Consider the following 12729-nt stretch of genomic DNA (forward strand, 5'->3'; position numbering starts at 1 on the left):
TTTTAAAAGAACTTGCATTATACTACTTTAACAACCCAACAGTATAGCTTTACTCTTACGAGCTACAAAATTAAAGGCTGCATGCAGACCTGCAGCAACAATCAAAGGGTCATTTTGAAAAATATAAGCACTTTTATTTTGATACTTAAAGTACATTTGCTGCTAATACTTGTGTACGTCTATGTGATTGCAGGACCTGTACCTTTTTACCTTACGTTACTTTTATTAATGTAAAACTACTGAATACTTCCTCCACTACTAATTGGTCCATACTGATATTAAGTACAGGTCTTTGGACCATACAAGCTATAATAGACCCTGATCTGTGTTAATTAAGTGAAATGCTCAAGTGCAATGATTTTTTATCAATCACTTAGTTCATAAAAATGTCTGGAAGTCAAAAAAAGAAATGGCCTTAAAAAAAGCCTAAGGTGACGTCTTAAAATCTCGTTTTGTCTGACTGAGGATCCAAAACCTGAAGATCTTCAGATTAGTTACAAACCAGAGTAAATCTGCAAACACTCACTAATTTGTGAAGCAACTGAGAAAATTTTGCTTTTCTAAAAAAACAAACATTTCTTATAAAATGGTTAATCTATAATCAAAATTGTTGCCAAGGAGAAGTTCTCCAACTTGTAACATGAAATCAACAAAAAATTGAGTTATATGGTTTTCACATGATGACATTGCTGATAATAATGATGATCATGATGATGGTTATTGTAAGTCTTGGCTGGAAACCAACTACAGTCCTTGAACAAGAGTGACACTGTACCACATGGCTGTGCTGCCTGCAAAGTTCAATCTAATTTTCTCCAAATTAATTAAAAATGTGGGTAATTAAAGGCAGAGTAGAAGCTATTAGTCACAGTCATTAGCCCCCGGTCGCATGCAGATGAGACACATGCATGTGGCAGATGTGCTTTCACCAACATGCATGAAGGCCCATCATGTGGTAATCACAAGACAGGGGCAGATTTATAAGCTGCATGCTGTAATTACATTGATTACAGATATTAGTTAGATCTTCCAGCCAGGCATAATAATGCTATACTATACATCCTTTAATTTGTCTTTAATTACTACATAGACCTTTATGCAATCTTTGGATTAGATTCATTTTATCTTAACATTCAGTGGTCGAACTGTGAATGATGATAATCTATGTGTGTGTATGTTTGTTGTCAGGAGCAATTTCAGGAGCATTTTTTTCCTGAACTAAATAAAATGTAGTCATATCTGCATTATGGAACTTCATGCTTTTTATGTTGGCAACCCGTAAATTTGACCAAATGATCACATTCATGTTTCATGGCATGCAAGACATGCCAGGGTAAACACCACCACCATTAATAGAACTTTGCATCATCCACTTTGGCATAAACAACAACCACTGCTGCTTTGTACCTGTTGTGGAAGTCCCAGATATTTCGGAAAACCAAATGCTGTTATGTCTGGTTTAAAAATATCATCCAGCTAGGTTCATTTCATCAGTCTGGACAACTGCAGCAGTAATACATCAGTTTGTACCCAAAATAATTAAAGATTGAATTGCAATAAACAGATCAGTATGCTGAAATAACTACATCATGTGTAAAAGTCTGAATTCAAGCTTTATCAGGTTTGTCTGCAAGATGACAAGCAAACAACTTAAAATGTTATTTTCTAAACGAGGTTCAGGACATCAGGGCAATGCTGACTACCACTACAATAGCAGTATGAGCCCAAAATATTTTCAACCGCTGTGACAAGAGCTCTGTTCGTTTTCTGGGATTACAGAATTGTATTACAAAGAGATAAAAAATAGTTACTCATGATCTGAGAAAGATCCAGAAATCATTCTGTCTGGAACAAGTGCATAATGTGTTTAGGGGCGGTTAAATTCCACCAATCAGTCAATGTCAGGTTTTGAAACCGACAAAGTCTATGGGCCTGTACATGACAAGGTCTGATGCAACACAAGCCTCAACTCTAAACACCAAACACACTGCCTTAATCTACATAATGCATTACACAAATCAACCGTAAAGATGATGCACGAACATCAATTATAAAAAAATCCCTAGGTATTTTATCTATTCAACCCTTGGAGGTTTTTTTCTTTTCCAGAAACACCCTGTTTCACAATCATGCTGCTTTTCTCAACAACATTTAAACAACATCTGCTAAAAGAGCATTTAAACAGATTGACAGAAAAGCTTTTTATTTACCTGTTTGTATGGGGATTTATACCAGCAAGCTTCCAGCCTTAAGTCCACATTTTTAACATGTTGGAAGCTGGAAAAAAATGAAAGAAACAAAACACTCATATATGGAAGTTAACTAAAGAGTTAAGTATAATTTATTTCCACAACCAATCATTGTATCATAATTGATGTCACGTTGTCTACATTCTGATCATGTTTTACTACCAATAAAACAGAAATACTTTGGCGCGTGTTGGGCTACAATGTGAAGAAGCCATGTGATAAACTGTCACAAAGAGTGTGTCATAAATTCTTCAATCTGTAACAGAATGCATTTCAAATGATGTAAAGTCAAAGAATGTCACTGCAGCATTATGAACATGCCTCCTCTGTCCACCTTCGGCAAGTTTTCATGTCCATGGAGAATGAAATCATGCTGGATGCATGAAGATAAAATTCATTTTCCACACTGCTGAGTGGAAAGCGTGATGTTGATCAAAATCACAAGCTGAGATATTTACTGTACAGCTGTACAGGCTGCCATTTCAACACAGCTGACAGGATTGCTCTTTGGTTAATTTACACAAAACAAAACAAGAAACCTCAGCATATAGCAACATATCTTAAATTAATAATGATATCTGGGTAAAACTACCATAATGCTAGTAGTGGTGTTTGGTTGCTCACATGAAATGATAATAAGGTATAATTTAAAATCCTGATATATTTGTTTTTGAGTGTGGTATTGATTTGATGTACTACTACACTTTGCAATACTCAAAGTGAGTGCTCACAGGGAGGAGGTAACCAGATAGTAATCATAGGATATCCTGATTGCTTAGGGTTTAAGATGCTGACCATGTATTCTGTATCTTTTGGAAGGCAGCTTTAGGATTTTTTTTCTTTGTAAGACAAAGTGTCATAATCAGATAAGAACATTAACAAATGAGATTTCATTTTTTGGGATAATGCTATGTTCAATTATGCCAGTTAAAGTTTAAATTTTAGAGAAAGCATCTACAGCCATATCAGTAATTATTTTGAGCAAAAGGCTGACCTCAGTGCTGATGAATATGAATACTGTTTACTGGGCTCACTATGACAGTAGTTGAGGTGAAGTAGGTATTTAGTCAGAAACCAAAGTATTGCTAACATTAAAATGTTTGACCTGATGATGATGCAAGAAGAAAAGTCAGAGAATCATCAACAATTCATCCTGAAATAAAGATGAATTCCTGAACCAAATGTCATCTAATCTGTCTTGTATGTCAAGATATTTCATGAGATAAATGAAAGCTTTGACTTGCTGGTGGGGCTAGAGAAAAAGTCAGAGGTTCACCAAAGCCAGACGGCTTCATCTTGTGAGAACAAAATTGCATGGCAATCCATCCAATTGTACCACCCAAACAGACATTACCTTCCCTAGAACGACAACGCTAAAATAAAAGTCAGTGCAACTTACAAATTCTAAAACAGCATTATGGTAAAAAAAAGTTATCACACTTATGAGTAGCTTCTGTATTAACACAAATATGCAGATTGCCCTCAAGTCAACCTGAGTAACTGGTGTATCCCTGCCCTCTGCTACTGAACATGAAGTGCTTGAATGTCGCAGAGAAATCAGCGTGACTCCAGCAAATAGATAGACATTTCAAGAGACTAAAGATGTGCCTAAGACCATACAGTATGAATTCTCTGAATTTGTGTGCATGCATGTTTTTCAGTGTGTGGATGTGTATCATAAGGCTTTGTTGCCATGTGATGCTGGCTCGTCGACCGTCAGTTTTTGCTTTTCATAGTGGGTTGTGCGGAACTGAACGCTCATCAGGTAGCATTTCTCTGGGAACTGAAGTGCACTCAGATTTCTCACAAGGTCGCACACCTTTCTGACATTTTCACAGCAGTTTAACAGCAACAAATCAATCAGCACTGCTTCAAAACAAGCAAAGAAGGCTTTTAAACTCTTACAATCTAGATAGGATGCCGAAGTCAGGTTGATGCATGTGCACATCTAATGGGGAAGGTTACTTTTAATGTATTTCTCCAGTATATACGTTTAAAAAAAACAACTTTATTAGTAGGCTCTTATTTAACATAATGGACTTTAAACTGTCAATATTTTTATTGTATCAACTGATCAAATGACCACGTATATAAAAAGGAGTCACAGTGGTTCACTATCTTTCTGCCTTTTGTTTTGGTTATAGCAACTGTTTACCAACATTTCAAGAGATATGCCAACTTTGCTGCTCCTACTCTGCTAAATGTGTGAAGGCCAAAACACACCAAACCAACATAAGAAATGTAGCAGTGAAGAAGGCCATCTGTTGTCAAACTTCACATCGCTTGTGACTGAGTCAAAAAGTTGCACTTAAATGCACCGCAGGTATGTTCTGTGAGGACGTAAATCTCCATACCAGCAGGTGGCAGTAGTTTGTTTGTCTCTTCTCATACTGATTTGCTTTACAGCCAATAGGAGTGATGTCTTTTACCGCCACCAATTCCACATGGTCAATCTGACGAAAAAAACATAAAAAATGATCCGACTTGTGCCAATGGTGAGGGAGTCCATGCCTAAATTCTGAACAAATGATAGTACACATTTTTCTATTTTTTTTTTTTTTTTTTTTGGGAAACAGGCATGCCAAATGTCCCTTTACGCCGTAGCGCATAGTGCTGATGCCTCTCATTTTCTGCTAAAAATCTGCCGGATGGCACAAGCTTCATGCACTGCAGCATGGAGGGAGACAGGGCTAAGTTTCCATTTCCTCCCAAACAGAATACCAAAATTAAATTTCAGCTTTCCTGCATGTTCTTTCAGCCTAGTATTGTTGAAACAGAGCAGCTAAAATCGGTAGTAAGAGCAACATGTTAACTGAGTCACCACATTTAATTTCTCTCCTTCCACCTTTCTCCACTGGGTGTATATGTGCACGCCTGGCAAAACTTTGCAAATAGGCCACAAATAGGCCATGCAATTCCAGAATTATGTTTCATTTTATATCTGCAATGACTAATTTTGATGTTTATGAATGAGGTTTGGGAGTTGTGTGAATGCAAACGAAAGCAGCTACATTTTCAATATGTTTTTCAATGATCTGAATGATGCTTGATAAGATGCTTTCCAGACTTCACCATAATCTCATAACTGGGCTCACAGAATACAGGCCTCTAACTTGGCAGTAGGCTTAGACATTATCATTAGACGGCATGGTGGGGGTATTGGTAAAAACAGCTTAATAACACATAAGATGTAGCTAATTATAAACTGCTGCATGTGTTGCATAAACCCAAGCTTTTAATATCACAAACCTTCATCAGAGCTAAAATGTGTAATACAAAGTTTACCCTACAAATCCCTAAGGAAATCCTTATGATACCTTTATGTTACACATTTTTTAAGGCTTAAGCAGTTTTATGCAACCATGTACTTTCCCGCTTTAACAGTGTGAGAGGCTGTTCGCATCCATACAGGGAGACCAGTGTGGGAATAGTAGCCCTTTTTACCCTCTGCCGGTGTGTACTCAAAGGGCTACAAAGTCTTTACGGTCCATTAGATGTGGATGTAAACACCCAGACTGACTGAAAGTTAAAGGATGCAACTGATCAACGAGACTAAGTTGAATGTCACACAAATGTCTGTACTTAGCAACACAGAGAAGGTGTTCCCAGTGTTGCTCCAGCTATTTATAGAAACAATAAAAAGGTCTTTTATACATGGCTGCAATGACATTCAACATTATGGGGCAATAAAGACTTGATTTCATTACAAAATAGATATAAAGTAAATTAAGATAAGGTCTTCCATTTGGGGAAGTGTACAGATGAGAAGATGTCATGGCCTGGACAGGACGCAGATAACATCAGACTTTTTTCAAAACACTCATGGAAAATAGAAAGGATACAGTGTGCAACTTACTTTAATAACAGATTTTTACTCTTACTCTAACATAGGTGTCCTTAATCAAAATTAATATTGATTAGCATCTAATGGATAGATATTTGATTGAGTAGTTTGACGTGTGTTTTTGTCAGGCTTATGTGCATAAGTAAAGAAAGTGGATTCAGTTTTAGCATAAACATGACTCCGCTTCCTTTTGACCTATTCTGAACGGTATCATATAATTATATAAATAATAAATATGAATTTGTGACACTTTTGAAGGTCAGTGAGACATTCTATCTGAGAAGGATAAACAACAAACCACAGAACAGCACAATCTGCCTTTTGGGACTCTGGTATTGATGTCTTCATTGTTCTGAGTCTTGTGTTTTTGTCTTCTCATATTCTCATATAAAATGCTTTTTGCTTAATGCTCAAAATTCAAATGTAATACATTTCTAATCGTAAAACCTGAATATGGTGGCACATCAGTCTAGTTAAAGAAAAATGCAGCTGTTAAGAATATGTTTTTTTGTTTTCTTGCTAGCCAGAAATTGATTTAGGTTTAGAAATGCTTTTTGAACTTTTGCCAAAGCTAAATGCTGTGTCATTTCGTGTGCTCATAGCCAAGAAGAAGAAGGGGGAAAAAGGAAAGATGTAAAGAGATTATCTCATCTGTCTGGACTTGCCCTGACTTGAATGCAGATTCAGAACAAGAACAGTTGTTAAAGGCAGAAAAGGGAGCTGGAACAGAAATATTTTCAATAAATCAGTTTAACCCATACTTGGTTCAATGTACAACGAGATAAAATAACAAAATTATTTCCTCACATTTGAATAATTGCTCATTTTGTTTTATCAAATCGATTTGCTGCATTACTGGAAAGTAATTGAGAATGTGCCTAAAATATCCACCATGATACTTGATAATATTATTTTTGCCATGCTGTGGTAGACACACCCATGCAGAGCACTAAACATTGAGAGTAAGATTTGAAAATATTACTGCACTACTGTTTTCATTCTTGCTTTATTGTTCCTTCTCAGGTATTTAGCACATGCATGTAAAACATTGTACAGGAAGAAATATAAACCTTGAACAACCCAAGCCACCTGATACCTGTGCTGCCTGTTACAGCATAATGCTGCCTTGCATTTCTGAAGTATTGAACTGAGTGCTCGTCCCAACGTGGCTAATGCACTGCTAGCTTCACTCTGAGGTCCAAACATCACTTAGCACTGACGATCAAACACAACAGCACCCGCAGACGTTATGAGTGCAACTCTGATTTGTGGGACATTGGCCAGCAAGCAGATAAACGCCCTAATAGATTTGCTACTAAAACCTGATGCTGACGGACGGGATATGTGCAAAAATTTTAAGGGATGTCATCCTGCAAACCATCACCTGGGTAAATATACGGTGGACATTAGTAACGGGAGATACAGCTTCTTTTTGGTCAGCAGCCATGTCTTAATTGATCAGTTTTTAAAAGCTCTCAACCTGTGTCTTCTCCTTCATCTCCATCTGGCCTTCATGATCTTACTGATGTAACTGCTGAATCACTCCAAACCACATGTCTGTTTCAGGGAAAGACTTAATGAGTCTGTGTAAGGACTTCAGAACAGGCAGATCTCTGTTAAAGGAATAACCCACTCCAAAATTCTGTGACAATACTATAAAAACTGATAATGGTGATTTACAAAGCATTTCCCACTGCATGTTGTTTTACCTATAACAAGGAGGTCATGTTTTCAACTTGGCTTGTCCTGATTTTTCCGTTTGTCAACAGGATTATGGAAAAAACATACGGCTGATCTTCATGGAACTTGGTGGAAAGGTGCAGCTGATCTGAATCACAGACCAGATACACAAATCATTTTTACTTTTGTTAACATTGTGAGATAGAGCATTTGTGCTGCACCCATATGGTGTCGGAATATTACAAAAAATACAACACAACTTCTTTGTAGCTTCCATGCTGGCCATGGACCATGGGATGGCCAGTTAACAATAACATTATATTTTTAGATTGCTAAAAATGTACAAAAATTTACTTATGAACGATATTGCTACTGACATTGATGTAAATTCACATTGCTGCATCTGCTGTCACTAGTTGACAGATTAATAGGGCTTTTGTGTTATAAATCATTCTGAGACCAAAAGAAGAAGCTGGCGGACAGGCAGCATGGTCAAGTAGCCTTCTTGCTACTGCAGTGTTGCGAGTGTTAGTTCAAAATCAAAATTTTGCCAGGAAAGAATATCAGTATTGAAAAAATTAGAAACATGCCGGATCTATTACACACCATGTCAAAATGTTTTCAATTCTCCCAAAGCTAAACAAACCAGATGCTAATTTGCACTAATTGATATTATCACATGACCTCTGTGTTTGGCAAAGCTTATTTGCAGTGAAATTTTCACTTGACAAATTACAGACATGGCAGATTTGCATGGGATTAAGATCACAGACGACCTCCACAGGTGTTACAAATCATAAGATGCTACCTATGCAAACAGGGCTCCAAACACTAAACTGTATAAGCCACACAGGCCAACATGACTGTAAGATTAAACTCTAACATGTTGTTTAGTTTGATTCTCCTTGCGCTTTCCCAGTTGGAATCTCCATTATCTTGCCTCCCTGTCCACAATGAGGGGTTTTAAACTAAGTGTACACAGCGTCAAATTGAGTTATGGCTCCATGTCAATAAACTGTTTCACCCCCTCCCGTCAGTGCTGGAGCCAGAAGCTGACATCGTGATTGTCCTTGCCCGATTAGGCCGATCAATGAGACTGAACAGAGGAGAGAGGAGGAAGAGGAAGAGGAGGAGAACTGAGGGATGTGTCTGTGTGAGTTGAGAAGGGGGGGCAGCTCCTCCCATAATTAAGTTAGCGTGCTGCACTGGAGGTCCATGTTTACGGGGCAGGGGAGGGAGTTTCCTTCACTCAGTGGACAGCTCTGAGCTTGGAGAAAGGCAGCAGCCAGCTCTCTCACTCTCTTATCTCTCTGGTTATTTCTGCAACTCATCCCTCGCTGCGCTGCGACTAGCGACCTACACACACAGGCTGATCCAGGACAAGCCGGGGGGGGGAAGCTGCAGCAGCAACAGCAACAGCAGCAGCAGTAGCAGCAGCACCTGCCTAACCCTCCTCCACCACCACCCTCCTCCCTCCCTCAGTCCCTGCCTGCCCGGCCCAGGACTTCATCTTTGCTGCCGCCGTTTCCACCACCACTGCCATCATGTGTGACTGCTTCCACCTGGCTTTCCCCAACTGGCACGCCGCCTCCTCAGGGACGGGTGGGCATCATTCTCTCTGATCTCTCTGCTCTCTTTTCCCTCTCTCTATGACTCTGTCTGTGCTGTTTCCCCCTGAGAAATTCACTGATTCAGCAGCAGTGTTCAGTAGTGCAGCGGGAGAGATTATTTGTGTGCGTTTTTGTGACAAGGATAGAGAGTGAGTGAGTGTGAGGCGGCTGGTGCTGATGCTGACTTGTGTTGCTGACCTGCAGTGAGCGTTGGGTGTGTCTGCAGAGTGCAGGGGAGTGTTTGAAGATGTCATCATCGAGCATGTCAGGCAGCTCTGCACTTCTCCTGTTTCCTTCCCGCTGTGTGTTTGAAGCAGAGGCTGAAAGGCAAAAAGACTCAGTTACTGTGGCAGTTTGGCAAAGCAGAAAAAGAGTGATTGAAGATAACTTCCTGGGAGTAAACATGAAAAAAAGGCTATTGAAATGTGGGAACGTAACTGTTCCCCCAAAAAAACACAGATCTAAGCTTTAAATCTCTAGTCTTGATGTGAAAGAGGGAAGAGCTACTTCCTGTAACCCTGAATCACCTTTAATGTTGCAACTTAGAAAACTTTAGCATGCTGAAAGCTCTAAAATCTACGCAATGTACATCTTAATGATTACATTGCTCACTGTCTTTCTCTTGATACATCCCATTATGGATTATAAACACATGGATACGGGAAATTAGATAGAAATTACTTGGAGAAAAATGCATTCTATACTTATAGTCACATCAAATGGATGTAGATGGTCTGCTTACATGACATTACATACACATGACATTACATATCTACACGCAGTGTAAATTAACTGTATTTGATCGTGTTTGTCGGCATAGTTAAAGTTCAAAAGTGATCACTTTCAAGCTATAGTAGTGATGATGCTTGTAATCCTGAGATTCTGCAAAGAAAGTTTGAACTGCAAATCAGTAAAACCTATGTTGATTTTATTACGCAAGTTGCTTTTACTATTTTTTTGTAAGTGGTTTCTGTAGATCTAATTTACATATTTGTATTTGAATTATTCAGTTGGTTGCTTTCAGTCGATGTTTTCAGTACATGAACAACTATTTTTATTTAGACTTGTTGGTAAAGAAATATGGTTGTTTTCAATTTACCTCACAGGCTTCTACAGGGGAGAGATTTTTACTGAGGATGAATAAATCAAAGTATATGAACCGGAGGAAGTAATATGAGCCAAAAAAAAATCGCTGCATCACCAACATGACATGTTGATAATTTATATTCCAGGGAGTGAGAATAAACTAATAACAAATCCTACAAGGATTTACAATGTGCCTAAAGTAACTGCTTAGTCCAAGTACCTTGATTTCTTTATGATAAAAGTTTGTCAATCTGAAAAACATATGATTTTATTATGCAAGTCAGTTTTGCAGAAAAAAAACATTTTTGTTGGAAATAGTTCATGTACAAGTTACATATTTGTGTATGATTTAATTAGTTTACTTTCATATTCTCCAGTACATGACCAACAGTTTCCAGATGTTTTTTAAAATTAACCTCATAGGCTTGTTTTTTACGGAGGATGAATAAATCAAACAGAAAAACGAGCCAAATAAATCACTGCATTACCAACATGACATGTGGATAATATATGATCAGGAGAAAGGAAAGTGAGAGGAAAATTACAACAGTTCCTACTGGGATTTATAATGTTGCTCGATTAACTGTCTAGTTCAAGTACCTAGAAAATGATATTGTGTGATTAGTGGACATCATAGTATTATATATCATGTCAAAGACATATTTTTGTTTTTTATTTGTTGCTATTGATCATGATAGAAAAAGAGATTTTATTAAGCAAGTCACTTTTACAAACAAAACTAGTTTTAAAACATTTTGTGAACATTTTTCCTGTAGACCTGAGCTACATATTTGTGTATGATTTATTTAGTTGTTTGCTTTCAGTGGTTCTTTCCCGTATATGAACAACAATTTTATAGATACCATCGGTAAAATGATATTTTAAAAGTAACCTCATAGGCTTCTAGAGAATAGGAGTTCTTATAGAGGATGAATAAATCAAACAGTAAGGTGAGCCAAAGAAATCGCTGCATCACCAGCATGACAGGTGGATAATATATGATCAGTAGAGTCAGGAGAAAATTACAACAAATCTTACTGGAATTTATAGTGCGTCTTATTTAACTGCCTAAATCATGTACCTAGAAAATAAATGTGCACTATAATATCATTATAGTAATTTATGTCATATTGAAGTCGTATTATTGTCGTATGTTGCTGCTTTTCTTCATGATGGGAATTTGAAAATCAGTAAAAACTTTTGCAGACAACACTGGTTTTAAAAGACTAGAAATAGTTGCTTTAGATCTAATTTACATATTTTTGTATGATTTATTCATATGTTTTCCGGCTCATGAGCAAAAAATGAATAGTCATTGTCAGTAAGAATTGTTAAAGCTACAAGTTTTTACCAAGGGTGGTCATGATTCAGGAGAAAATCATAACAATTCATAATATAATTTAATTTAAATGTGTCTCATTTAACTGCATAGTCCAAGTACCTAGAAAAAATAACTGTGTGTTATGAGTGGACATCACAGTGTTACGCTCGTATCAAAGAGATATTGTTGTTGTATATTGTGTTGGCTGATGTTGAGGAAAGGTTTCAGGTTGATGTTTGCTGTAAAAAGGAGCTGAATATCTGCCCTCTGGTAAATAATTTGTTTAAAAATAATACTGGCTATGTTGCCCTCTTTCTATTTCCCACATTTCTCCTCATTTACCTCTGCTGCTACTTTTAATTAAATCTGCCTGAAGATGTGGGGAGGTTTGTGTTGCTGTGAGAGGCTTCAGGCGACACTCAAGGTCAGAGAGGGAGAGGAAGAGAGAAAGAGAGAGAAAGCTTGGTTTACTGCTAGGAAGTGAACCAGACAGAGAGGCTGAAGTGGAGCCTAAATCAGACGACTCTGATCCATTACGAACCATCAGCCTCAGTCAGACAAATCCTGCTCTTAAATCAATAACAAACCACCTGATTAGTTTATATGTGCCGCTGATGTCACTCTGTGCAGCCAGCTTTAGTGAAAAGAATCAATCTGATGATTTGTTTTGACCGACTTGGTGCATCAGGAGGACACTGCTTTATCTATCTATATATTATTATATGTTTATTTCTGTTTTTTTTCTTTTCGTGAACACTTTTCACAAAGTTTTGACCTGTTGGGGCTCTTGAAATTTGATGCTAATATTAACATTAAATATGTATGTATTTAATCAATTTCCATCTTGATTTGCATTCTTGTCAGGGAGCACAAGACCATTATAAACACTTAAACCCAGACTAAACCTAGACTAATCAATTATCCCAAAACAGAGCTGAA

The 12729-nt window shown here is 37.5% G+C and overlaps 1 protein-coding gene across 3 annotated transcripts in view; it reads right to left on the minus strand.

The window, feature by feature from the left end:
• The window catches only part of si:dkey-177p2.18 (phospholipase B1, membrane-associated), an 88352-nt gene that overhangs the window by 52887 nt on the left and 22736 nt on the right, over positions 1-12729 (minus strand). For all 3 annotated transcript variants that reach the window (XR_009395854.1, XM_059353104.1, XM_059353103.1), the window contains 2 exons: positions 9582-9703; positions 2211-2277 (listed from right to left, as the gene is read on the minus strand). Coding sequence is in view for 2 of the 3 variants with exons in the window: in XM_059353103.1 (XP_059209086.1) it covers positions 2211-2277; positions 9582-9703 (189 nt within the window). In the remaining variant the exon portion in view is untranslated. The remainder of the gene's footprint in view (positions 1-2210; positions 2278-9581; positions 9704-12729) is intronic.

Source organism: Centropristis striata, chromosome 16, assembly GCF_030273125.1.
Source record: "Centropristis striata isolate RG_2023a ecotype Rhode Island chromosome 16, C.striata_1.0, whole genome shotgun sequence".
Taxonomy (NCBI): domain Eukaryota; kingdom Metazoa; phylum Chordata; class Actinopteri; order Perciformes; family Serranidae; genus Centropristis; species Centropristis striata.